We start from the raw sequence: 27,985 nt of genomic DNA on the forward strand, positions 1-27,985 counted from the left end.
GTAAGCCATACTGTTTTCCTATGTGAAGGGGAATAATAATAATAATAATAATAATAATAATAATAATAATAATAATAGAGGAAGTTTTCAAATATGCAATTCCTCCCCCCATTGAAAATCTAGAAAAAGCTTTGCCTCTTGATTCTGCTGAGTATATAATGCAGTTCCCCAAGGTGATGCCCTCTTGGCTGTGGTGGCTTGGGCTGATGGGAGCTGTAGTCCAAAGAATCCAGGTTTGAGGAAAGTTGGTTTTACCTGTTCCAGAGAGAGCTAGAGAAGCGATGGGGGGAAATAGCAAGTGAAATGATCAGGAAAATGGAGGAGCCCCTTTCTAATGAAACAAAGGCTTAGGAAACTGATCCGGTAAGAATTTAGGGTGATCCAGTTTTACATTGTGGGAAAATAAACTGTGGAACTCACTGCCACAGAGTGTTGGTGATGATTGATAGACATAAATGGTTTTGAAAGAATTGTAGGCGGTTCTGTAGATAATATTATTAGCAGTAGAGCGGGTTGCCAGAGACAAAACACCACCAGTGCCAGTGGCTTGAGGACAAACAGGAAATCTCATTCTCCAGCTTGCCTGCAGGCATCTAGAAGGGCTGATATTGGAGACAGCTAGGCTAAATAAATCTGATCCAGTCCTTAGTGTTTGTGTGTAATGTTTGCATGTGGTTTGTTTAGCTTTGTATTCTCTGCTGCTGTAATTCATATCTGGATATTTGGTCCTCTGGGTCAGAAACAGGAATAGAGTGAGGAAAAGGACATGAGACCTATGGCCCATGAGGGCTAAAAATATTCTTAGTATTTAAAAATAAACATTTAAGGTTCTCAGGTTGCCTTGTTTGATGCTAGATATCAGATTTTTATGTAGCAAGTAAGCAAACCCATAGATTGCGGGCTTATATATTTCCTGTGTTTTGGGCTTTTTCGCTCCCTTTAAAGGAGCCTGAGGAAAACTTTTTTTTTCTAACTTGCCTTTCCAAAAGTGTAGCTTAGCTCACTGCCATACCATTAGGGTGGGCAGTCCATCCCCTTTTGCTTCCTCCCCTATTTTTTCATTTTTACCTATTTTTTTATTACTATTATTATTTCCCCTTCCTCACCTGGGTTTTTCAGGCCACCACGAAGGAGCTGAAGGATTCGTTGGGCAAGCAATGGTCTCAGCTCTCGGACAAAAAAAGGCTGAAATGGATTCATAAGGCTCTGGAGCAGCGGAAGGAGTATGAGGTAGGGAACACTCAACAGTTCCCCTCCATCTTCTCCCCCCTGTGCTCAGCCCGGCCTTGTCGCAGCTGTAGAAACCCAGCCGCGCTCCGAGAGCCGACTTCTGGGCATCGCTCCCTCGGAAGGGAGTTGCAAAGCAACTCCTCCTCTGCTTCTTCTGCCAAGTGTTTAAAACTGGTCAGGGTAGCACAGGCGGGGCCCCCCTCCTGCCCTGTCCACAACCCCAGAGCCTAGGGAGGGTATTCTACCAGCCTGCCTCTGCCACGCTAAACGCCCCGTGTGTTTTCTGTCCACAGGAAGTGATGCGGGATTATATCCAGAAGCACCCAGAGATGAACTTTGAGGAAGGTGCGCCCCCTCGCTCCACCCTGACTAAAGCGGAGAGGCAGCTGAAGGACAAGTTTGATGGGCGACCCACCAAGCCGCCTCCGTAAGTTGCCGTGCCCTTGAGAATTGGGTTTGGTAGTTGGGGAGAAGTTGTGAGGGCACTTGGGCGTTTCCACATTGGTAAATGTAATTCATATTGGGCTGGAACTATATGCCAATAAAAATATACCCAGGTGGGAGGGCGACATCTGCCATCCACCCAATGTCTGCTTGTTGTGGGAAGATGCCCATGCGTTAGACTTAAGAGTGGGTTGGACGCAAGTTCAGAGCCCTGCTCAGACATGAAGCTCATAGCGCATGGGCCAGTCACTGCAAAGTTAAAATCTTCTTCGCAGGACTCCTGTGAGGCTAAAATGGGGGTGGGACATATGCTATCTTGGCTCCTTAAATGAAGATGAAATACAAATTTATTGAGTTACCCAAAACTGGACACTCACTTCTTGTGTCCATGCTCTCCTCACTTGATGAAAGGAGTCTTTCTATTGGCAGCTTCCTTGAGTCCCTGCCTGATGTTCGACATTGAGATGGGAGTGGTGCATCTCACATGTGCACATAAACACACCCTGGTAGGACTCTCCTTTCAGCCTGCCTCAGCTGGTTGCTCAGGGTATTGGAAGGAGATTGACAAGTTCCCACACTTCTCCATGACCACCATCACTTGCAGGCTTCCTGTGAGATTAGCTGAGGAGTTCCTCTTCAGGATCTTCCTTCATATAGCTCTCTTGAGTTGTGTGTTTTTTCCTGATCTGCTACCCATCTTCATACCTGGGAGTAGGCCTTTCCTCGTGGGGAAGCCTTTGCTTGCAGTAGGTGTTAGGTGCTGCTGCTGGCAAGGGGGTTGTTCTGGGGTTGTCCCCTCCTCCTGAGTCATGTGCTAGGAAAACACAGTTGCCCACCATTTTTGTACTTGGGCTGCTCTTGAATCCACCCCACTGCTTCACTCCTCTAGAAGTATTTTCCTGTGTTCCACAGCCTCAGAGCAGAGGAGGCTTCCTGAAACCTTGATGCAAAAGCCAATTCAGATACCATTGCATTGCTGGTTTTCTCTTGATTTCCTGCCATGTGTCAAGTATTAAATGGAGGTCATTTATGTTGTAGTTCCACACAATATCTATTGTATTTTCTAGTCATTTTTTATAGTTGGAAGCCACACCAAGCAGTGTGTAATTGTTGGGATATGAATCCTGATATCAAATAAATAAATCCATTGACTTACCTTTTTCTCTAGAAACTTGGGGTTCTTGATCAAGGCCACAGAGTTGTCTCATATTCAGGGTTGTACTAAAAAGATACTAAAATTCTGTGCCAAGAGAAATCTAGCAGCTTGAACTGTATAAGCTGATTTGCTCATTTCTCTTAAGTTGCATAGTTACGCAGGCTGCTCCTTACTTGATTGAATGCTCTTCCGTTTTTATTTTTAAAAACCCATACACATTTTTTTTGCTCGGTACGTTTATATCTAACTTTCCTTCCATCATGGAACTCAAAGGAGGGTACAAGGAGTTCCCAGTTCAGTCTCTCATCCAGGCAATGACCTGCCCCACACCTCCTTCAGCAAGGTGTCCGCATCATCTACCTTCAGACCATGCCTTGGAAGAAAATTATCATCTTTAGAAAATGCTTAAGTGAAGGCAAGGCTAGAATCCTGCTCTGAAGTCTTAGGTTTTTTACATGGAGTGATTTTTATTTAAGGTTAATTCTTCAAACATTTTTGGCTGACTGCGAAAAATACCCTGATTTTAATTGGGTAGCAGATTAAGCTTCTTTTAAAAAAATAAGTGATTATTTTAATGCAGGTACATAGAAAAGCAGTAAGTGGCAGGTGCCATCTCAGGGGAGACTTCTCTCTAACAGGAGGGGTGCCTTTTCTAAGATGATGCCTGCTATGACACATATCAATTAATTTAAAAAAAGAAAACAGTAGGGTTTCCCCCCTTGTTTTCCTGTTTATGGACATTTATGCAGATTTAATCTGTTGATTTGGGGTGCATTCCTAATCCCACTTAATGTGGGAGTAAGCCCCATTGAATTCTATAGGACTTACTTCCAAGTAGACACGGTTAGTTTTTTACAAACTGCACCCCTGCAGCAGAAAGCCAAGTTATGGGGAGAGAATTAAAAAAGCATTCTGAAAGAGCTGAAAGGCCTATTTGTCCAGCAAACCCAGGAAACTTCATAAACTGGAAGCAGTGTGTGTTCCTCACCCAACCACTTCCTTTCACAACACCCATGTTTAAGAGGGCTGTGACATTTTATTTGGCTAGTAACTTTTGTGTACTTACGACCAAGACTGCCTTCGGAATTGGCTGGGGGAGAAGGTCCAGAGTAACAAAAAGGGGGGAAACCTGGGCGTGGGCCTGAGGGAAGTTTAAGAGGGTATATTCTCTCTGTTGATTATGTCCTTCAACATCTTAATCCCAAGCCAATAATAATAATAAAGGCTTTAGAGCTCAAAATCCAACATCATGAATAAGACCCAGAAATCAAAATCGGGAATTTGGAACCAGTGAGGCAAAAGTGGGTAGCATATTAGATGTGACTCTTAACCTTTGTACAGTAGACACCACTGAACCCATGCGAAAGCCAATGACATATACCCCTATTTATTCATATAATTCACATTATTGCATTCATACTAAGGGTTGGTGGTGGAAATTAAGACACACACCCCCAAAATGTGTGGTGGTGGTGGGTTATGAGACTGTGGGAGAAGCACTTCAGGCAGCAGTTTTGTGTGGCTTATTCTTATGTTTACATAAATTTCCCCAATTGCTAACTTAATGGGTTGGTGCTATATAAAAGGAAATTGCTGTTTTAGGAATAGTTACTCGCTTTACTGTGCTGAACTGATGGCAAACATGAAAGATGTCCCAAGCACAGAACGGATGGTGCTCTGCAGTCAGCAGTGGAAGCTCCTTTCCCAGAAGGAAAAAGACGCCTACCACAAAAAGTGTGATCAGGTGAGCCTGGCTCTTATAAGGGTGTGTCAAAAAGGGAAAGGATTAAAAATAATGCCCAGAGACAAATTATGGGTAGACTTTAGTGGTTCTATATATCAGGCAGGTTCCAGCTGTTACTGCATACCCTGCTGCTGATAATGGATTTCATTTACCTCAGTTTGGGGTTGGAGTTTTGTTTTTTAAGTCACCCACAGATTTGGTTTCTCTGATTTGCTGGGTGCGAGCAAAATGCTATCTTCCCCAGTGTTTGAACAGAGTATGAAAATCAAGTCTGTAATCCTTTGAAGTAGCCAAGAAAACAAGCACATGGACATGCAAGTGATGGGTTGGGGTTGTTGTGGTGGTGTTTTTTTTTAAAAAAAAACAAATCAGTTGGTCACTGCCACTCCTCTTGCCTCAGATAACTTGGCTGAAATTGCAGTCTTATTCAGACTGCTCCCCCCCCCCCCCCCGTTTTTGTTTGTTTGTTTGTTTTAAATGGTGGTGCTTTCTAGTAACTTGCAGGGGGATGCAGTCTGCCACCCATCCCCAAGCCCAGGCCCCGTGTGAAGTTCATTCTGGATGTGGAGAAGCAAAACTCCCAGGAATTCTGCAAACAAGCAGAAGACCCCTGAAATTTGGAGAGTAAAAATGCCCTTCAACGGTGGAGGAGACTTTTCTTTATATAGGTTGTTCCTCCTGCCTGTTTGGTCAGGCACGGCCATGTCTGCCCTTGCAGTTTTTCCTCCTTCCTGTGGGAGGAAGCCCCACCCGGTTGCAGTCCTGCCTGCTCCACAGCAGCAGAAGGTTTTTTTTCTAGAGCTCTGGCTCCTCTCAGAGGCTGAAATATTTGGAAAGGAAGAAGAGTCCAGTTGCTTAATTCAGTGCTGGTCAGAAGGTAGATCGAGATCTACTGAATGATCTTTGGGTTGCTTGAAGTAGATCTGCAGGAATTTCTAGCTTAACAATGGCAGGAAGAAAATCAATCCATCCCTGCCCTAAATTGTAGTCCTGAAATGAAGATCGGGGTTGTTGTTTTTTGCTGGGGTGTGGGGGGAGAGGCAACCAGGAGTTGGTTTTTCTGTGGCAAGACTGAGCTCACTTCAGTTTTTGTACTTAAATCTCTGGGTTCAGAATACTTTTAATTTCTACGCCTTTCGCACCTGGCTTCAGTTGATACAAAAGAAGCAACAAACAAACCCAAAGTTGATCGTGCAGACCTGAAGTCTGGCTCAACTCAGGGCTGTTTACATAAGTTTCCCATTTATCGGGGATTAATTGATTGTCTCTGTTAATTGTTTTCTGATGTTGATTGATCTAATGCATTTATCAACCGCAAATTGCCTCAGAATCAATTTCCCCTCAGCCTTGATGAGTTGCTGTTTAAATCATCGGTAGCTGCGCTTGTTTAAAATTCCCTCCAACCCGAGATGCATCCGTGGCAAGAAAACAAGCTTTGCTAGGTGGCAGAAAAGATTTCCCGCTCTTGAGTCTGGAGAGGGGGAAGCTAAGGCATGTGATGGAGGGTGTTCATGCAAGGACAAGGACGAGAGGGTTTTTTCCAGAGCTTCAAGTGGCCAAATGCTGAGGAGAATTGCCTGTGCTTTATGCAGCTGTACCAGCACAAAACCTCCAGACTTGGAGACTTCTTCCTCTTCTCCTGACACACAAAAATCCCCTCAAATTTTTAATATGACAGTTACAGTGGTTCTATCGATAGTCCAGGCTTTGGGCCTGCTGCTGCCTGTTCCTTATTACTTGAAGCTGTGGCGGCCATTTTAAGCAGCTCGGCTCTCCTCAGCAGTGACAGTGTGAGATAATGGCGGATTCTCCTGCTTCTTTGGCTGCATTAACTAGGGCCTTTTCTGTGGTGGTTATATCCCACAGGCTGCAGGACCCCATTTCCCTCTTGAGTCCCAGTCCCCCAGTCCTTGTTCAAAATGGCAGAGTTGCTTCGTCTTGATCTTTGGAAAAGGGTTAAGAAGCCTGTTTTGCATCTGTGAAGCTGAGCCCTGGGGGAGAGGCTGCCATTTGGAAAAATTGTCTCTCTTCCTCCGCTCCTTCTCTAGGGGTTGCAATCCTCTACCATCATCAAAGGAATCTGGGGGATTCCTCAGACCCTTTTAGCATTTGTATGAATAAGACTACTCAAGGGCGTGACCCATAGATGACAACAGAAATCCCCTTAAGATGGTTTCTGTGCCTGGAAAGGATTTCCTCTAGTTGGGCTACTGATAACCAGTTCTTTCCTATCAATGTGAAACTGTCTTGTATCTTTTGAACTCAGAAATGATACATGAAGAAGGTGTGGTTTGACCTTCCCTAGTTTGTAGAGAAAGCAGTTATTTACACGTATGCATGTGGGTATGCTGACTGAATAATTTACTTTCTGACCCTCCAACTAATACTCCTTCATTAGGTGAGGGGAACAAATCTAGGATTTCTTCCCTTGAGTTCTTGCCTGTGTCGTCCTCTCCCCCCCCCCCTCGCATTGCTTTCCAGGGACAATTTTAACCTACATTTGAATCTGAATGATCCCTTCATTTGACATTCTGTGGACAATATTCCAGAGCAGCTTTACATTGAAATAAACATATTGTAAAAAAAGAATATAGTAGTGCTCGCTTCGGCAGCACATATACTAAACAAGAGTATAGTATAGTATAGTAAAAATATAAATCAGATAAAGCAGTAAAAATACACAACAGTATTAAAAATCAGCAAAAGCACTGTAAAAACTGAAGAATGAAAGCTTCCTTCCTTCCTTCCTTCCTTCCTTCCAGAAGCACTGACCAAAAGGGAAGGAGCTCATCCAATTTCTTTGGGGAGAGAATGCCACAATTGTGCCATTAAGAAGCCCCTGTTCCTGCTACTTGTCAATCTGATATTTGCTCATGATGGGCTGAAGAGCAGGACTAATGTTGCTGATCTTAAAGCCTGGGCAGGTTCATGTGGGTGAAGGCAGTCCTCAGAATAACATGGGTTCCAGGCAGTTTAGGGCTTTGAAGGTTATTACCAGTATTTAAACTTGAATCTGGGAATGAATTGATAACCAATACAGTTGTTGTAGGATAGGTGTGGTATGGTCCGATTGTAGTTTCTGAATTTTCTTTTGAGGTTAGCCCCATGTAGAGATCATGGCAATAATCCAGGCTGAATGTGACTAAAGCATTGATAATTGAAGCCAGACCCACTTTCCCCAGGTAGGTCTGTAGCTGGTGAAAAGCGCTACCGCCTACCTACATCAGCCAATGCAAGGATAATGCTGGACTCAGAAGCACTTGCAGGTTGTGTACTTGGTCCTTAAGGGTATCTAAAGTTGTGGGAGTGCAACCCAATCCAAAAGATGACATAGCCTCTGCCCAGATCAACAAACTTCCCAACCAGTACTTCTGTCTTGTTTGGATTAAGGTTCAGCTTTTCCAACCCTCATCTAAATTGGGGCTGTCTTCAAACTCTGGTACAGAAATTCTACATCTCCTTAGGATCAGAGGATGGCAACAAAAGGACTGGGTGATCTGCATAATGTGAACACTTCAGCCCAAGCCAATGGATGACCTCACTCAGTGGTTTAATGTTGATAACTTGTGAGATCTCTGTGGCACCTCATAAGCCAAAGGCCCTGAGGGACCAGTAGTTTCCCAACACTACCTTTTGACAAGCCTTTCTCCAGGCAAGACTAGAACTGCAGTAAAGCAGTGCCTCCTGGTCCTATAAAGGGGGCCCATAAAAATTTTTTTTGTTGATAGCATCAAAGGTGATCAAGAATTTATGGAGAATCAACAAGGTTTCACTCATACCCATGAGGCCATCCACCTGGGTGACCAAGGTGATTTACAGTCTCAAAACCAGGCCTAGAACTCAGACTGGAATGGATCCAAGTAACCACTTTCATCCAAAACCATATGAAGTTTATAGGTCACCTCATGCTTTTTAACACCTCTCCTAAAAATGGCACATTTAATGCCTAAGCATCTGGGTACCAATTATTTAAATTGCCAGGATCCTTCTCAAGTTTGGTTAAGAATAGATGAACTACTGTTTGCTTTAGGGCCGTATGGGCACCTCACACTCTTCAGAGAAGCAGTAGCCACCTCTGACACCCAAATATTCTTCATGACTTTTAAACTCTTTATGTTCATTGTATGTAGATTTTCCAGGGAACTGAATTAGTTATGTGGTTTGAGCGGGGGCATCTAGAAGCAACCGTATCAATTACCTGGGTCATCTCCACTTAATTGGAGAAAGACCAGAGCATTGACCAGACCACCAGCAACATCAGTAGGAAAATTTCCCAGAGACATTGAGAAAACATCAGGATCCAGAAGCTCCAAAGGGGGGTAGTTTTTCCATTAACTGAACTAGCATTTTAAAAGCAGCACCCTGATGGACCACTGAAATTATTACAAATGACACTAAGGCAAAATAAAACTGTTGTTCTCTATTACTCCTTGCCCTTCCCCATAAATTGTCCGATCCATTAATTGTCATACCACCCCCTGCCCCATATCACCCTTGATTTCAAGAGCTGCTCAAAAGCATCCTTTAGATGCAGCTATGAACCAGATAAAAAGACAAAAGCAGGTACAATAAAAACAGAAGCAGGTGATAATTGATACAATTTTATGTCAATAAATACAAAACCGAATAGCCTAAAAGATACTTTAAAATACACACAATACAGAGGCCAGAATAGTTTGCTTTCAAAAGGCAAGGCCATTGATGTTACATGTCATCTTCCGACTCCCTTACCAGGTCCTATTTACAATTTCCCCAATTAGCCTCCTCTCATCAGAGTATTGGTTCGTTCTCCCATTTTGCAATAGCATTGCTGTTGCAGGTTGAAAATGTCCCTGCTCTTGTAATGAACCTGAAATGGCATTGGAAGCACCTCCTACCCCCAGGAAGTAGCTGCAAATGGTGGAGCCACACTTTCAGAATAAAAAATTGCTCATGCCACACCAATTTTTTAATTGATAGGAAATACACTGGGAAACAAAACGAAACAACTCCTAGCAGTTTTATAACGTAGAACACAACTACTTTGTAATATGATCATGGGACATCCATATAATATTTAAAAAATGCAGCTAACATGAATCATTCCCACACACTTGATGCTCTTGCTTTCATTTTGAAAAGATAGCTATCCGTATCTTGCAAATAAACATTCTTATACTATACTATACTACTGTACACTGAAATGTTTAATTTTTTTTTTAGTTCCTTGAATCTTCCTGCCACACCAGTGTAGAGCTCCACACCCTTTGAGAATCACAGTGTTTAAAGCGTCCAGAATGCTTTGCTTTCCTCCCATTTCCAGCCGCTGCTCAAATTACATCTGCTGTTGAATCCTTTTCCCTTGGGCCTATATTCCCATTTAAGGAATTCACATAGAGCCCTGAAACACTGTCCTGTGTTAACATGCACACACACACCTATATCAGTAATAAAGCATCATTGCCCATGGATAGCAATTTGCTTTGCCAGAAAGCCAGTTTTTAAGGTTCATCTCTACCGCTTACTCCCTTCTGCCAAGTCCTGTTGTCCCAGACACTACAGTCATCTTTAGCCCCTAAGGTTGGCACCTAGGGACCACTCAGTGGGCTGAGTTTGGTTCTGGGTTGCCAGTTGCTGGCCCCAATGGTACAGGTGTTTCTCAAAGTTATTCATTAAGTCATCTTGACTTACGCTGGCTATTAGGGTTCTGATTCCAAATATCTATATTGATGTTTAGAAGCCTGCATTGGCAGGAGTCAGATGTTTGGAGGGAGGGTGCAGCTCTGGAGGGGAAGCAGCAGAAGGCAAAATTCATGGCATGTACCAGGAACTGACTCTTTTTTTGCTACTTTGCCCCTATAGAGAAAGAAAGATTATGAAATTGAGCTCTTGCGTTTCCTGGAGGTGAGTTTGCCACAGCATTCTGCCAAACTGTGTTACTAAGTTTTTTTAGCAGCTCTTTTCTGTTACCCTTCCCATTCACACATACAGCTTGGACCAGCTAAGAAAATGGACTTTGGTATGAGTGATTGGGACTGGGAGCATTAAGAAGGGTCATATTCTGGGTGAACATATAGCAGTGCCTTTCTGTGTACTCTGCAGTTCTTGATAACTGTTTTAAAAGCCTTGTCTAAAAAGACAGTGGGGTGCAATCCAGTTGGTTAAGCACTTTTAAATCTCATTGGTTTCAGTGTCTACTAAACTCTCTCCTATTCGACCTTGAAATATTTGACTTGGACTGGTCTTAGGTTCCTCTGTGTAAACTTTTCTTGTCTAAATCTGAAAGATCAGCGTCACGCAGTCCGTAGTGATGAGGTCTCAACCCAGAAGGCCATGCTCCATTCCATATCATATATTGCCTCTTGCATTGAGAGGACTGGATGCTGGTCAATTGGTGGAAGCGGGATTGGTTCATAAAAGGAAAGTCAACATTTCCCCAAACCACTGTTTGCATTAACAACAATTTAAAATCTAAACAGTGGTTTAGAGTTGCTTCTCTACTTACGGTGTGTTAATCCAGGCATCAACCCAAAACTGTTAACTTAATTTAACAGTACTTCTTTATGATGTCTGAATTAAGCCACTGACTTCAATTGCTTGTGATCCCAGGTCATTTAGACTTTCAAATTGATAGCCAGCACAGTTGTTTTAGAATAGTCTGTAAGTCTCTCTCTGCACTAGAATGAATAATGCATTCTGTGAGAACTAAGCTGCCAGTTGGTTTTCAGAGGCAGCTTCCTAGTACATTTTTTTTGTGGGTAGGAGAATGAAGCAGCCAATGCCCATGCTAGGTTGCTGAATTAATTTCCTGGAAATCTTAAGCTGCTTGGGTGAAAGTGGGCAGCCATGTTCTGCACTACCTGAAGATGCTTCCAAACTATGTATACATTAATCTACTAGATATATGGGGAAAGGCAGAGAGAGAATGAAAAATAGTCATAACTCCTTATTTTGTTATTTTGCCATTTCCTCCAAAATTCAGAGCTTACCTGAAGAAGAACAGCAGAGGGTTCTGGGAGAGGAGAAGATGCTGGGAGTAAACAAGAAAGGTGCCACCAGCCCTGCCTCTAAAAAGACTTCACCAGATGCCAGCAAGGTGAGTGACGCATACAGGCTAGGGCAACAAGCAGGATGCGTTGTGGGTATGGATACATTTTTTACATTTAGAGCAGTGGAGCAAATCTACTTTTAAACCAGCCTCAAGACTTCATGTAAAATGGCTGCTGGGATTCCTTTGGAAATTTGATAGTAAAAATGAGAACAAAAACTAATCCCTCTTGAAGGTTCCTTATGTGCGTGTGGTATCCAACATTAGTCATACTTGGGATGGGCCCACTGAAATCAAATTGACTGAAATGACTTTTAAGTATATTGATTTTAATGGGTCTACTCCGGAGTACAATTAATGTTGGCTATCTCCCTATATGTATATAATAAGTAGAACTGTCAGCAGGTTTAAAGAATATTTCATTGATTTAATCATCTGCCTTATGTTCAAGTAACTGATTGATCTGATTAAAATAAATTTGCTTATGACCAAAAGTCCAATATTTGTCAGATACTGAAGGAAGTGTTAGATAATTGACAGTAAAATAATAAGTTACCATTCTCATTGTTGTATATAAACACCCATCTTCGCGTTTTTTATTTCTTTCCAATTCCCTTTGTTCATTACAATAATGCACCTGAACCAAACAGCCTCAAAAGATAAACATGCTTTTAACTTGCAGTTCCACCAATTAAAAATTGATCTTGCTGGTAAAAATTGCCTCCCCCCATTGATTAATCAACTAAAGTGTTAGCTGGCTGATCTACTAGGAATACTTTGCAGCCCATAAAATAAGGCCACCTTCCCCAGTTTTTGCTCTTTTTATTATTATTTGCTTTTTTCCATAACGCTTTTTAAAAAGAACAAAAGATACAAACTCAAAATTCCACAACCACGAGTCCCTTTGTGCTCTTTAACAGGGAGGTTCTGAGAAACCCAAACGGCCCGTTTCTGCTATGTTTATCTTCTCGGAGGAGAAACGCAAGCAGCTGCAGGAGGAGCGACCCGAACTGTCGGAGAGCGAACTGACCCGGCTGCTGGCGCGGATGTGGAATGATCTTTCAGAGAAAAAAAAGGTTGTTGAATCAATAATGCACATTCTCCTTAACCATCTTTTTTGGGGGAAGGTGTGGGGGAACATGTACTCCTGGGTATCTCAAAAAGTCAGCTGGGTGGTTTTTCCTCCCTGTTGACTTAGATCAGAGGTAGCCATCATGACGCCTTTCATATGTTCCTGGACTCCCAGTTCCCATCAGCCCCAACCTGCATGGCCAAGGGTTAGGGATGATGGGAGTGGTAGTCTGACAACATCTGGAGGGCACCACATTGACTACCCCTGACTTGGATGAAACCAGGATCTTGACCCACTCCCTGACCCTTAAAAAAAAAGAAAGAAGAGGAAACAAAATCTGCTAGAAACCCCACAGAAGGTTCTGAACATTCCCGAGCCTTCGGTTCCCTCTAGAAGCCACCAAGCAGCTCTGTTAACAGTCTGGGCGCTCCTACCATTCCATCTTGCGTTACCTCTGCTCATTTTTTTTCACCAGCTTGGGAAGGAGGAAGGAGCCAGACTCTGTCAGTGCGTTCCCTTAGTGTGAGAGTGGATGCAATAAAAAAACCCCATTTTGCGGACTTTTGTACTATTTGCCTCCCAGTACAGCTGTGAATACACATGGAGTCAAATGGGAGAGGTCTTGAGGCTTGGTTTAGATGCCTGAGAAAGAGGGTCTTGGGATCCTTGTGGGAGTTAGCTGGACACCTATAATGGGTCATTGGTGGACAGGGAAAGTAGTTGCACCTGGGAGATGGGGTTTGTTGTTGCTGTGTATATGCCTTAAAAGGCTAACTTTGGGTGGTGACAGATGACTAGATATCAAGCAGTACTTTCCTGTGGTGGGCATAACATGTGGGACGCCGGAGCAGCATCCACCCACATGCCAAAGAATGTCACCACAGATTTGCAGCCGATCAAAAATCCAATAAAAAGCAGGGGTGGAGGTTCTCCTTCCTTCATGAATAGCATTACATCATGTATTTGGGTTTATTTGCTTTGTTTTATTCCTTTATTGCGTTTATAGTCTACCTTTCTTCCAAGGGCCTCAAGGTGGCATACATGGCTCTTCACCTTTCCATATTTTTCTCACAACAACCTTGTGAGATAGGTTAGACTGAGAGTTGGTGTAACCTTGAGGCCTAGAAACATGCATAAAACCTGGGTAAACATTTGTATTATTGGGTACCTCAGTTGTGATTGCTTCAACCTTATGTTCCTAGTTGGCACTGTCCACCGAAATTTATCATTGAAACTACCGGGTATACCTTATTTTCATATTGTTAATCTACATAAAGATACATAAAGGTTATCTGTGTTGCTTTGTTTTTCATTATCCTGCATCTGTACCAGGCCCATACTTGACATGTTCAAAGCTCACTGCAGCTGTTTTCTAGTACTGGAAAGGCACATTCAGGAGTGAGAGATCTGAAGCTCTAAAGCCAGAGTCATTAACCTTTGGCCTTCCAGCTATTTCTGGACTAGACCTTCCATTGACCATGCTCGCTGGGGCCAATGGAAGTTCCGTTCCAGCAACATCTGGAGTGCCACAGCTTAGTCAAACCTGCTCTAGGGAGTGTAGCTTCAAATCTTCAGCTCTAATAATGTCTGTCTTTAAGATTACATCTGTGCACAGAAAGAGGTATACATCCACAAGACTCCTTGAATTTAGCACTTAAAAAATATTAGTTTCTGTGCTGATTTTACTGCATCTCTCACATTATAAAAAAGAGATAATTTTAAAGGCAGAAATATGTTTTTTGGGTGAAAGCTGTGAAGAATTAACTGATTTTAATGGGGGAAAGAAAAAATGATAAATGACCTTATGGTACAACAAAAGTGCAATGTTTGTTTTTATCTTGCAAATAATTAAATAACAGAAATTTGGTTGCTGTTCATAAAAGCAGTTGGATAGCTTGCTAGCCATGTTTTTAATGTACTAACAGAGAAACTTCCTTAAATGAAAACCTGCAGCTCATGCAGAACAAAAAAATAAAATACAGGTGTCTTTCAAGAGGACACACATACAGTGTTTTGTTCTATATGTTTTTTGAAAGTGCTGGGTCAGGCTTATAGTGGGACTCACATAAATTGAGCTCCTGCTGTCCTCCTGCAAGTGCAGGTCACAAGGCTGTTCAGAGTTTTTTAACCACCTTAATTTGTGTCCAGAAGCTAATAGATTGGCCCATAACTGATTATTATGCTTTGGTTTAAAACCTGCTGTTCCTCCGGTTTACCAGCTTTCTTCCTCAAAATCTGTGTCACAGACGTGGGGGAGAACCACTGCATCATTAAGCCACACACTCTCCAAAACATAGTTTCAGTGCTTAACTTTCCCCCCCCAGCCAGCCTGGTTTTCTGTGTTTCTTACCAATCAGTAATGGGTTTTGCAAAGATTTTGACCATGTGTGTTGTTTTCTAGGCCAAGTACAAAGCTCGCGAGGCTGCCATGAAAGCTCAGACAGAAAAGAAGCATGGTTCCGACAAGGAGGATCGCGGCAAACTTCCTGAGTCACCAAAAACAGCTGAGGAGATCTGGCAGCAGAGTGTCATTGGAGATTATCTTGCTCGCTTTAAGGTAAAGTGGGACAGCAGAAGCCTAGTTTCATAATGGAATGACCTGCAGTGTGTCAGTAGCAAGACATGTGAGTGACAAAGCAGAGAGTCGTATAGCTTTGACTTGCTCCAAAATAGAGGCAGGAGTCTGCAGAGGGGGGCGCTGATTGACAACATGTCTTGGAGAGGAGTGCCATCTGAGGAGGTGGTGTCCAGCTTGGAATTTACTTCAGAGACTCAAGAAGGAGATGAACAAGGGGCAGCTCCCATCTGGTGGGTGTCAGGAGGAAGAATGTCAAATCAGATGAGCTGTGCTAATGGGAACTGTGGCTGTAAATAGGGCTGATGTTATTATTGCCATTGAATTGATCAACTGTAATTTGAGGGATGGTAGCATGAGCCAAAGGCGTGCAAGTCTTCCCTTGTGGGGAAAGGGCATGAACTCTGGTCCCTGATTTGCATGCTGCAGAACTCATGAGATGACCAGCGTAGAACGTGGGTTACCGGGTAAGCAACCTGCCTTTTTCAGGTGGTAGCTGGCATGAAGTTAGGATAGAAGTGGTGGGCTCAAAGTGGGGAGTTGTCTGAGCTCTGCACTTTTATGGAGTCCATGACAGTATATAGTAGCAGCTTTCCTTCTGCTTCAGAATGACCGAGGGAAAGCACTAAAAGCCATGGAAGCCACTTGGAACAACATGGAGAAGAAGGAGAAGCTGATGTGGATCAAGAAGGCAGCAGAAGATCAGAAACGATACGAGGTTGGTCAGTCTTTTTTTAAAAAAAACCCACCCCACCTAGTATTTTTCACTTTAGTGCGATTGCATTGCATCGAGTGTGTGCGTGTGCACAGTTTCCACAGGAATGCAGAAAAACAGTCCTGTGTGTGGTACTGGGCACAGAATATCAGCTTCCAAAAAACCAGCCAGTTTCTGGCTGTATGGAGATATGCTTAAATGTAAGTGGCTTGCGCTTCCTGCCAGTGAAATGGTGGAATAAGATTATGCATGATTACACAGATTACATACATTCTCTTGTCTTTTCTTGGCTCAGAATTTGGATTGCCAGAGTTCTAAATTTTAATTAATTTTCTCTAGCAACTTGTATGCACAGCTCCTCTGTTTTACAGCTCAGGAGTGGGAGCCATTGGTTTCTGCTCCAGATTTCTGCAGCCTTGTAAATGAGACAAGAAAGTTACTAGCCTGCCAGGAGCTAGCAGAAGAGAGACAGGCAACTCCATTCTTCTTGTAGCAGCCTGCTTGGTTCTATACTGGGCTCAGAGAAGGAGCAGGGCACTCAATTTCTTCTTGGTTTGCCTACCCTGTGTGTAATTCATTGCCACCTCTGGCTAGGAGGTTAATACTTAAAATACAAGGTTGAAGCTCTGTATACATTTCTTGGTAGGTAGTTTTCTGGGTTGTTGAGGAAAGCTAGCAAATGTCCAATGTTTGCCTCATTGAAGGCTTAGGCATCTGCATGAAATAGGAGGGCGGGGCAGCCTTTTAAATTTTTCTGACATTTTTCATTGAGCTGGACCAGGCTTCTCAGCTTTGTAATTCTGTTTCTTCTTTATTTTGTTCTGCAGCGAGAACTGAGTGAGATGAGGGCGCCACCATGCACAACAAATTCCTCCAAGAAGATGAAATTCCAGGGTGAGCCGAAGAAACCCCCCATGTGAGTATTGCCATTGGATTAAAAAAAATAGCAGGGTTGTATGTGTGTGCTTATATGTTTTGTGTTCTGAGTTGTGGTTATGGCTTACAAACGCACAGTGGTGAGGAATCAGTGGCCTTCCTGAAGTTAAGTCAACTTCAAAGGCAATCTATAAATACTGTAAATAAAATAAAATAAAAAGTTCACCATACGTAACTGAAGCACAATTAACATTTCTGGAAGCCCAAGATCCTATTAAAACTGATGAACCAAAACCAAACAGCAGCAACAGAATAACTTCTAAAAAGGCTTAATTCTCCAAAAGATAAGTGAAGTTTCTGAATGGAGCCAAGAGCCAAGAGAAAAAAACAGTTGAGCTTCCTAGGAGATGCCATTTGAGTTCTGTGGCTACCACGGAAAAGATCTGTTCCCTGTGGAGCGCAGGGTGGCATCCAGAAGAGAGTGCCTGTGTTTGCATATCGTACTCAACTATGGTTATGTGCATGAGCAAGAAGGAGCCTTTGTCTAAATATACCTTTTCCCTCCTTCCATGTGACTGGGAGGAGGATTTTGCAGATCTGCATTCCACTTTCCACAAAATCTGACTTGCCATTTCTTATGAAATGGTGATAAGAATGTAAAACAAATTGGTAAGTTTCCAAACAAATCAAAGTTTGTTTGGAAACTCTTCAGGGCAGTGGGGGGGGGGGGTTCCGGCTGCTCCTTTCTGCCTCTGAAACCATGGTTTAGCAATGCATGTGAACCCATACCACTGAGTTTTCCAGTATATTAAATAGATCCTGCCATCAGTCCTGCTGTCTTTCTTCCTCCTGCCCATTCACCTGTAACTTCTCCCTTTTGTGTCCTCACCAGGAACGGGTATCAGAAGTTTTCTCAGGAGCTGCTTTCAAATGGTGAACTTAACCATCTTCCTCTGAAGGAGCGGATGGTGGAGATCGGAAGCCGCTGGCAGCGCATCTCTCAGAGCCAAAAGGAACAGTACAAGAAGTTGGCCGAAGAGCAGCAGAAACAGTACAAAGTACACCTGGATATGTGGCTCAAGGTGAGCTGTCAGTTGGGGGAAGGCACAAGAACAGGTAGCAGCTCCTTGAGAAGATCAGAGTGTTAGCAGTGAAGCATCCGTGTGAAAGCCTTCCAAGTCAAGCCATATTGACATTTGACTCTTGTTCTGCAACCAAAGATTTTCAATCTGTATGAAATTCTGCTCATCCCCAGTTCTTATCAGCAACATAAGCGTCCTAGACACTGTGCGAGCTTTCCCCACCTCTCATCTGTCCTCTGGCCTCATGGATCATCCTGCCACACAGTGCTCTCACATGTTCGTATACCTTGTCTGAGGTTTTGTTCTGTGTTTTCTCTGCAACCCAAATCAAACTTCCTCTACCCTGACAGCATCTGCTTAGGCTTTTAGCATTTTCAGCCCTCCATTCCCTGCCTGTAAAATGGGAATAATTGTTCATAGGGCAGAACTCATTGAAGGACAGCCAGGGACTTACAAGAAGTGTCATATTAAAGTGCTGGCAAGGAATGATTCATCTGTGGTAATTATAATCTGATTGCTTTATGTAGGGACTATAATCAATCCATCTTCTCCCACTCCCCATGTTTTGAATCACCTCCATAACATGCTTAATCTTGGCTTCTCACGCCTCCCCCTTCTGTCTTCTCTGCAGAGTTTGTCGCCACAGGAGAGAGCTGTGTACAAGGAACATACCTCCAATGTAGGTGTCTTGCAAGTGTTTGGAGGGGACTGGCAGGGGTATTTTTTCAACTTGACTTCTGAAATACAGTATAGCTTGGAAGTGAAAGGAAGGGAATCTCTTCATGCCTGAAGTCTAGGGTTCCATGTTCTGTAACTCTGGTTAGGTCAGAAACGAGGAACCTTTGGTCCCCCCCCCCCAAGGAAAAAGCTTCATTTTTGTCTGTATGGAAGGTGGAGATAGGTATGCGAGTGTAGAAACCAGCCTACTGTACAAATGTAAACATTACATTCATTGTTCTGTCCACTTGCCTCTGGCTCCTACCGATGGCATTCCCAGAAGGAAATGTGGCCCTCTGACTGAAAAACAATATCTATTCCAGCAGGACGTGCATCAGATAAAAGTGTACCAGTTACTGTTATAAAGCTGCTCTGAATTAAACAGAACTCTTGAGTAGAAAAAGCTTAAGTTGCCTTTGTATTTTCCTCCTGCTGCTTGTTTTAACATTTTTGGCATCAAATCTTCAGAATCTAGTGCCACAAGAACTAGATAGTTTGTTAGGGGCACATTTGATTTTTGCTAGAAATGGAGGATTGGGGAAGGGGCAGGCTAGATACTAGCTTGCTGAAAAGAATGCAAGTGTTTTCCTTGCCACTGGTGCTGTCTTGGGTGCCGCATAATAATAAAAAACCCATTTTACATTTATAGAAATCTTTTAGTGTGGCAGCACCAACACTTTGGAACTCCCTGCTTATTGACATCAGGCAGGCACTTTCACTGTACTGTACTGTATTTGGCACCTGCTAAAAACATTTTTGTTTAGGCAAGCCTACCAGATACCAAGAACATTGGTGTATGTTTTAATCTGTTTTTAGTTGCTGATTTTAATTTTTTGAGAGTTCTAAATTGTTGTTAATTACTTTTAGCAATAATTTTATTGTTTTATTCTTTTTGCAAACTCCTTTGAGGGTTCTTTCTTTTTTTACAATCAAGCAGTATATAAATTTTATGAAAATAAATAAATGTTGACTCCTCCCCCCCTTTCTAACACTGCCCCCTCCCACTTGTATCTCAACAGAAACGCAAGAACATGGGGAAGATGCGAGGCCCAAATCCTAAGATGAAGCCCTCGGTGCAGTCCAAGTCAGTAAGTGCTTTAACACTTCTTCCTCTTCATCATGCTGCTGTTTCCCGCAATGGAATAATCCAGAGAAGCTTGTTTCAAGGTTTGCCTTTGGCTGATTTAATGAAGCCATTTTGAAAGTGTTATAACTGACCCCAGGAACTCTGCTTTCTTTCTGAACTGGTCTGGTAAAGCATTGCAAATTATTGTAAAAGTCCTTGCTTGCTTGCTTCTTATTTCTAACAGGGGAGGGAGCCAAATTCTATGCAGGTGATTGATCTGATGGCTGGGGGCCACTGATCTTCCACTGGGAAGGAGAGATGCAGTCTCCCTATAGTTAGTTATATGGTAGGGTTGCCATACGGCCAGAATTTCCCAGACGTAGCCAGAATACTGCAGTCAGAAGCAGTGTCTGGCTGTAAATCGCTAAAATTTCCAGGGAAATCCGGACGTATGGCAACCCATGTTGGCAGTGTCTTTTTTTGCCGATTAACTTTAAAAATAGCTCAAAAACATCATTTTTAGCTCAACAGCTTTGCCAAGTAAAGCTCAACAACCCCATTATAGGGAATGTAGTTTTTTTCCCCCCTCTGTAGCTAAGGGGCGCAAGTAACTTTGCTTCCATGAGCATCAGTTGATTCGCATGACAACTTGTGGGACGGATTTTTAAAATTATTAGTCTCATGAAGATGATGTTTGGATGGGGAGAGGTTTTCTGCTGCACTTCAGGTGCTGATAGCTGGAGAGCTGTTTGCTCTTCAGACTCCTTTGCTTTTTTTTTTCTTTCTTTCTTTCATTTTGGTCTTCTCCACTTTCCTTAAGTGGGCATGCTTGAAGTTGCAAATGTAAAAATCCTGGAGCTCTTGAGCATTTCATTAAAAATAAACCAGTGGTGCAGCAGTTAATTTTCTATAGTGAGAACTTTGGGTTGTTGAGCTGGCTTTCTTTTAACAGAATATTGGTGCAGAAGGGGCATATATTTTACCCTCTTTTGTAATTTCTGGCACAGCTTTAGTGCATTCAGTTTCATTTAAGGCCCTGAACCATGCCTGTGCCACCCTGGTGAGCACCTTCACATTTCATCCACATGCAAGAAGGCACATTTTGAGAAATAGGGATATGTTTGGCCACTTGGGGTTCTTACTGTGGACTCTTGGGTTTATAAAGGTGAATGCCATCTGTTGAGCTCAAGGTGTGTTGCTGGTGTTTTCAGTCTACCTCTCCCATGTCTCTGTTAAATCCTGTGTGGTTTGCAGGAATCTGAGGATGAGGATGAGGATGATGACGACGACGATGATGACGATGAAGAGGAAGAGGAGGAGGACGACGACAATGCTGACTCCTCTGAGGAGGGAGGGGATTCCTCTGATTCAAGTAGTGAAGAGGAGAGCGAAGATGGGGATGAGGTGAGTGTGCGGGTGTCTGTACACTTCTCTATATACACTACCTCTTGCTCACACCTGTTCTGCAAAACTGATTGTCGGGGCTGCGTGTTTCAGTGACTGCTTAACTGTGCTTATTAAGCAGTGGGGGCTGTCCCCAACAGCTGGGCTTTTCACAAGTTCAAAAGTGCAGTGCCCCTGAATATAACTAGAAGGCTTTTCCTCTTTTAAAGTGCAACCCTAACATCCATCCCCCCCTTGGTCCCACCCAAAACAGAGGTGGATAGGAAGGCTCCCAGGACAGATGGTGAGAGGTACAGATGAATGCAAGCCCAGCACCTTGCATATGAAGGAACAAAAGCGCTAGTCAAGGAGGCGCTGTAAATACATATATACATTTTCTGTCAAAGCGATCTAAGTTCTGTACCAAGAAAATGCTGGATTCCGTAACCTGTATAAATGACACAAGCTGAACAGATCTCTCATTTCGCATAATTTTATTTGACCGCTTCTACTGTCCTGCATCATTCTGGTTTCTACTAGTTGTGGAGGATGGGGGCAGGTGTGCAAGGCACTGAAAGACCTAGCCACTGGAAAACATGCTCATTTCCCTCCTTGGCTTCTGCATTTCAGTAGGTGGGGGCGACAGGTCTTCAAGCATATATCTTTGAAACCATAAGAACAAGGCACTTTTATTCTATAAATAAATAAATTTTGCATTTCCCAGTAAACTGAATTCTGCACCCCTGCCACATTCTGCAGTCCCTCAGCATCACCTTGGGTACCCACACTAGCCATAACTTCATATCTTGCCTCTTCCCTCACCAGAATGAAGAAGAGGATGATGAAGAGGACGACGATGACGATGATGACAATGAATCTGAGGGCAGCAGCAGTTCCTCGTCCTCCTCAGGAGATTCTTCTGATTCGGACTCCAATTGAACCATCCCCTTTCTCCAGCCGCCTTTCTTGCTGTACTCTATTCGGTTTTGTTTTTCCGGATAAAAGTAACATCTACAGCTGGAGAGCTAGGATGGGGAGGAAAGGGAGGAAGGAAATCACTGTGGTTTAATTATCTTCCTCTCCTCGCATACCTCACATTGTATTTAACTGTGTGTGGTTGTGTGTGAGGGGAGCAGGGGGGTAGAAAATAGCTGACAACCAGCGGAGGGTTTTTTTTGTGGCGGTGGTGTGGGGAGAGAATTTTTATTCTATACTCCTCTCTTATTCCTCCCCCCCTCCTGAATCTCTCTGGGGGTTCCCCCCCTTTTTGTTGAGGTGGGCAGGGTCCTGGCAAAATACAGGCCCCTTTTTATTTCCTCCCCCCTCACATATCTACCCCCCCCGCCCACCCCCAATTCTATCCACCAGCTTTGGACTTTGTACAAATTCTTTTTTTAAAAAAACAAAAAACCAACATGGCAATGAGAGATTTCCCCACCCCCTTAGCAAACAGCCAGGGAGAGATGGGTTCCAGAGAGCACGAGCCATGGAAGGTTCTGGACTTTGCCAGTGTGACCCACCTCTCCTCAAAGTGGACAATCTTGTACAGTCTTGAAATTTTACACCTTGACGAAAGAGAACAAAATGGCCACAGCTGCACTTAGTTATTTCCTGTGATGAACTGGATATCCAGCAAACGTTTCCTGCTGAAGGAAACGGGATGGGAGGGTATATTTCACGTGAGTGCATGGCAAGGGTCAGGGAATAGAAAAGGAACTGAAGAAAAGGATTTCTTTTGCAGAGAGAATATCTGACTGGTTTGCTGTCGCAGGAGAAAAGAATTTTGGGAGCTCCAAGGTTTCTGACTTTATTTTGCAGGAGGTGGACTTTTTCTGTCGTTTTTCTGACCAGCATTTAAACAAAGACAGTAGTGGCCAGACCCCTTTGGGTTGTTGTTGTTGTTAATATATATATTTTTTTTTACAATGAAGTGACCAATAATTGTACCAAAATGGGGCATTTTGTTTGACTGTCTTTGGAAGCGGGAGGTTGGTTGTGGGTGGGATCCTCTGTGTCATTAAGCTTCTTTTTTTCAAAAAAAAAAAGTTTTATAAACAAAGTGAGACAACCATCTTTTTTACAACTAAATTATCCCATCTTTGAGATTGAGTACGTCATATGTCTCTTACCCTTATGCAGAGGCTGGGATCTTGGGAGTCGATGGGGTTTGTATATAAGAGGCACATAGATTCCCCTGGCCCCCTAGCATGCCTTGGTTTTATTCAGGCTGCATGTGTTCATTCAACTTTGGGCAGAGGAATGATGCCAAGAAGAGAATTATCCCAGCCACCAAGAAGCATATTTCTTAGCCTCTTCTGTGGGGAATAGAAAAGGAAAGGAAATTCCAGTACCAACTTTGTGTTTGCCCTGTAAATGGCATCAGAGCTAGTAGACATGCTATTTGGGGGTTAGGTGGTGGTGGTTGTAAAAAAAAGAAAAAGCAGCAACCACACCTCCTTTTCCCTTGTAAGATGCCTGATCATACAAAACATCACCATGCCACAAATTCCCCTACCCATTCTCCCAGGAGTAACTAAAGGGGCAGGGAAATTTGCAGCTTGGTGATTTCAAGAAACACTTTGTATGACTAGACATTACTGGGCAAAAGGAAGGGCTAGAACTACATGGCTGCTGCTTCCAAGGGAATGTGTCTCCTGTAATGTTTAGTTCCAGCCTGAAAAAAGAGCAAGAAAGTATTACCTTGTTTGGATGTAAAACTAAGATGTGTGTTAGCTCTACTTGAGCAAGCCTTGGACGTGTAAGCTTTCCCCTTGCTGTGAAGAGATCAGAAACATTTGTTTCCTTATTTAATTAACCATGGTTATTTCTTATGTCCAAATGTGGACAAACTGGTTTAACTTTGCTTTACGGAAACAAGCCACAATTGGAAATCATGGTCTGTGATCCTGGCTTGTTTCCCTAAACCATAGTTAAGATTTGCCATAATATTAAACCATGGTTTATTGCAAACAGAGAAGAGAGTTTCTAATCTCACAGTGGAAGAAAGAGGAAGGGGGCAGATGCATGAGCCTGAGACTTGTTCGCATAATGTTGATACACAGTTTAGCATAATGTCCAAACTAGATCAGTACAAATTAAATTGGCATTGGTGATTTTCTCAGAAAAACAAGCTGGTATGTTGCATCTTGCTATCTAATTGGACAGGTGGTATTTAGGCAAGGCTCCTTTTGCTTCTTCCCATCTGTGTTTCCTGTCCTTCTGTTTCTTTAATATTTTACATGCAAAACATAATTTAGTTTATGAGAGCATGCATCCCTGACTAGCCTTTATTTTTACATTCTTTGGACGATTACCTGCTCTAATAATATGACAAGGAATTTCTCATTTTTAAGGTCAGATCCTGCGACTAGTGGCTTGTAGCCCCAATTTGGCCTGCAAGCTGGTTCTGTACTATATCTTGGCTCTTCAGTGCCCTTCATAGCACCGTGTCTTCTGTTGACAAGCAAAATGAGAATTTTGCAAAACAAACTTCAAATGCATTGTAGTTTACAGAATTCCTTGTTTCCCCTTGAAATATACTTTGGATTTTTATTTTTAAGCATACCCACCAGAAAAAGTACACACACACTCTTTTTATCCCTCCCCCCTTGTGGAAATTGAACACATGGCTTGGTGCTTTGCCGATCTCTTTTGGGTAAGTCTGGAAACCTCATGAAGGAAACATGGTCTTCTAAAGAAAGACTTGGCTTCTAGCACTGCAGATACTCCCCTGGAGGGTAGCTGGACCATTTGAGAATGCAGTCGAGAGAGGGAGTTACAAAGGGCACTGAAGACCCTTCCAGATGCTGGACCACAGCTCTCATCATCCCTGATCGTTGGCCATGCTGGCTGGGGTTGATGGGAGTTGGAATCCAGCTACATCGGGAAAGCCACAGGTTAGTCAAATCCGATTTACAGGATAAAAAAATCTTAACGGCAGTATTTCCCATTTAGTCTGCTTTTCTCTATCAGTTCACTGTCTCTTGCAATGTCTTGCTGTGCCAAATGTATTCCTTCTCTTTGTGCATCTTGGCCCCCCAGTTGCCCTTTTGAAGTGTGCTGTTCATCCGTTCCATCACTGGGAAGAGTCCAGTTGCTAAATAATCTTATTTTGAACCAGCAACTCAAATAAATACAAAAGTCTCCCACTATTGCAAAATGCCTTGGGAGGACCTACAGGCTTCAAGCATTGGAACTTTCCCTACCCTTTGCTAGCATTTCTAGTTTTTTTAAAAAACACCCACGTCATCTTGGGTAGCAAACTGTCAAAACTAGCCACAGGAATGATATTAAACTTACATACACCTGATTACAGGCACCACTGGAACCTGTGTAAATCTGGTTCCATTGAAATCTTGAGTGGCTCTTGGTGGCTGTATTAATTTAGGAAAGAGTATTTTGCATTGTGGGAATGACTTGACTGAATAACATGCAAACGTTCCCATAACGTACCTTGAGAAGTGCAAGTGAGAATCAGTTTTCCACTGTACTTTCATTGGAATGAACAACTTACTTCCATGAGCATTGACATATTGCAAAGCACATCAGTCTTGTTTATGAAGAGAAGTGCACCATCACGTATGGGAGTGTGTTTTTGTGTGCATGCAGTTGTTGTGGGAATAGTTCAGACAAGTCAAGATTTTCCTCTGTCTTTTTTGTTTGTTTATGTTTTAGGTACATATTGGTCTGGGTTGCTTTGGGTTGAACTCTTGGAGGCAAAGCAACAGAAATATGTTGTCTTTGGACAAGCGGTCAATCTCAATAGCCCTTTGGCTTTTCTGGCTTGGTATAAAATACCAGTAACACATCCAAGCAGGGATTTACTGAATAACACCAGATCATTTAGAGCAAAAGCTCTTCAGGGAAAAAGAAACTTACCTGAGAACATAGGAAATCAATTAATGCACAATACACATGAAAATGGGTATTTTTGTGCCCTTGAATAGTACTCAAACGGTTATTAGTTTTTTGTGGATTCAGTACACTTGAAAAACCTCCAAAGATCTTGCAGACTTGAAAAGATATTATTAAGTACATGTAATCAAAACTAAAACCTTTGAAGTTGATAGAAATGCCACTCAGGAAGAATCACTAAATGATGTAGGGTGTAATCCACCCCTTTTGGGTGGGGCAGGGGTTTGGATTGGTAGGTGGAAGTGCTGCCACTGAAAAGGGAGGGGCCAAGTCGGCCACACTGCCATCAGTGGATAGCACTGGGTCTGATGCTGGTCCAGCTTGGCATAGCATTTTGCCTGCCACCGGCTTCAACCCCAGCCCATGTGCCTGGTAGGACTGCTAATGTGATGGCGGCCCTGCTGCTCTCTTAAGCCCTGCGAGGCAGTGACTCAGGTTTGAATGTCTTCCTAAAGCTAAACAACAGTGGAGCTGTATGACGATGATAAATAACCATTTACAAGAAGTACAAGAAAAGAGTGGCAACATGTAAAATCGTAAATAATCCGTTCAGCATTTGCTTTTTAAGTCTGTATGATCACCAACACGTTCTCATTCCTGAAGTTCTTCGGGTTATTCTATAAATCCTTGCCTGCAACCTGTCGCTGACCTTGAACTGGTGTATAAAAGAGAAGTATTACATTTTAAAATGCTTACTATGTAGTGGTTTACTTGACCCAACATCTCATTTACATGGCTCTTCACCCGTGTGCTGGTCCCTTGATATGCACAATTCCCACGCCAGTAATCTTTGATCAAGAGGGAAGCCTCACTGCCATGCAAATGAAGAGGCTATCACATGGGTTAAGAGCCTTTCAAGCAAGGCACCAAACTACAGGGAGCCCGGCACGGGGGTAAGTACTGTCTCCAGATTGTGAGGTTGGGTGTAATCTTCCTTTAGAACCAATAGGTGTTCCTCAAAGCTAGAAGTTGTTTTCGGTTATCGTCATTGTACCTCATTCTGCAAGAGAATCCTGACGTGGGGGGGGGGGTTAGACTTGTGAAGAAGTGTGGCAAGTTGTGTATGTTTCAGGTAACACCTTGTTGCCTCCTCCTTGCCCTCTGCCCGTTTGGTGCTAAGTTTTTCTCATTACGTGAACTGCATGGAAGCTACCAATAAATGCTTTTGCACAGGGAGGGCCCATACAGAACCATGCTAAGGGGGCATCATGGCTATGGATCCCCAAATCATGTGGAGTTTTTACATGTAATTGCCTCACCTTCCTTGAAGGCAGTGGAAGCTGAAACTCCATCCCTTTTAAGTGAGCCTTTGGTAAATGTATTTTAATCAGTTAACACCTCTTCTGTTGAGTTATTTCTTAGTGAACTTGTGGCTGGTATAATGTGTACTCTGATTCACACATGCGCACATCTTTTGTGGAGGTAGGCGAGAACCAAAACCTTAACATTTTTGGACTCCCTTTTTATATAATTTTCAAGCCTTTCCCAATGTTGTCTCTGCTGGGGTAGGGAAAACCTTGTCACCTCATGTTTGTTAGAAATTTGCCAGAAATGAGATGACCCAATGAAAATCTAGGATGCATCCATTTAGATGTACTTTTCTCACCTCAAGGAAGTTGGTTATCATTTGTGGAATGGAGGCATATGTTCTGATGCAGCAAATGTGGCCACACGTAGAAGTAAATTACGCAAAATATCAGCGGCAGGGGGAGAAGGATTGCATACAATAACCAGGCAGTGTATGCAACACTTTCTGTTGTTCTAATGGAGCCTTCCCTACCTTGGTGCCTTCTCCAAAGGCCTGGCAAACTGGGACTGACTTGAGGGCATCAGGTTCAGGAAGTCTCTTAACAGATCCTACCCACTAGAAACCTGAAAAAAACACTTCAGCCATTGCCACATCAAGCTAGATTTCTCCACATTAACTTTGCTTTTCATTGCCATGTCTGAATTCTGATAGGATGTGCCCAGTCATGCACATTTG

At 43.0% G+C, this 27,985-nt stretch overlaps 1 protein-coding gene across 6 annotated transcripts in view; it reads left to right on the forward strand.

The window, feature by feature from the left end:
• The window catches only part of UBTF (upstream binding transcription factor), a 41,967-nt gene extending 15,798 nt beyond the window's left edge, over positions 1-26,169 (forward strand). For 4 of the 6 annotated variants that reach the window (XM_053362721.1, XM_053362720.1, XM_053362719.1 and 1 more), the window contains exons 8-21: positions 1,120-1,230; positions 1,524-1,657; positions 4,433-4,574; positions 10,416-10,457; positions 11,536-11,649; positions 12,522-12,677; positions 15,075-15,230; positions 15,856-15,966; positions 16,791-16,879; positions 17,732-17,921; positions 18,553-18,600; positions 19,658-19,726; positions 20,959-21,108; positions 21,913-26,169. In XM_053362721.1, coding sequence (XP_053218696.1) covers positions 1,120-1,230; positions 1,524-1,657; positions 4,433-4,574; positions 10,416-10,457; positions 11,536-11,649; positions 12,522-12,677; positions 15,075-15,230; positions 15,856-15,966; positions 16,791-16,879; positions 17,732-17,921; positions 18,553-18,600; positions 19,658-19,726; positions 20,959-21,108; positions 21,913-22,026 — 1,626 coding nt within the window. In that variant the 3' untranslated portion in view covers positions 22,027-26,169. The remainder of the gene's footprint in view (positions 1-1,119; positions 1,231-1,523; positions 1,658-4,432; positions 4,575-10,415; positions 10,458-11,535; positions 11,650-12,521; positions 12,678-15,074; positions 15,231-15,855; positions 15,967-16,790; positions 16,880-17,731; positions 17,922-18,552; positions 18,601-19,657; positions 19,727-20,958; positions 21,109-21,912) is intronic. The other 2 variants (XM_053362724.1, XM_053362723.1) reach the window with 2 other exon arrangements.
• Positions 26,170-27,985: the final 1,816 nt, after the last annotated feature.

The sequence above is a fragment of the Podarcis raffonei genome, chromosome 13 (assembly GCF_027172205.1).
Source record: "Podarcis raffonei isolate rPodRaf1 chromosome 13, rPodRaf1.pri, whole genome shotgun sequence".
Taxonomy (NCBI): domain Eukaryota; kingdom Metazoa; phylum Chordata; class Lepidosauria; order Squamata; family Lacertidae; genus Podarcis; species Podarcis raffonei.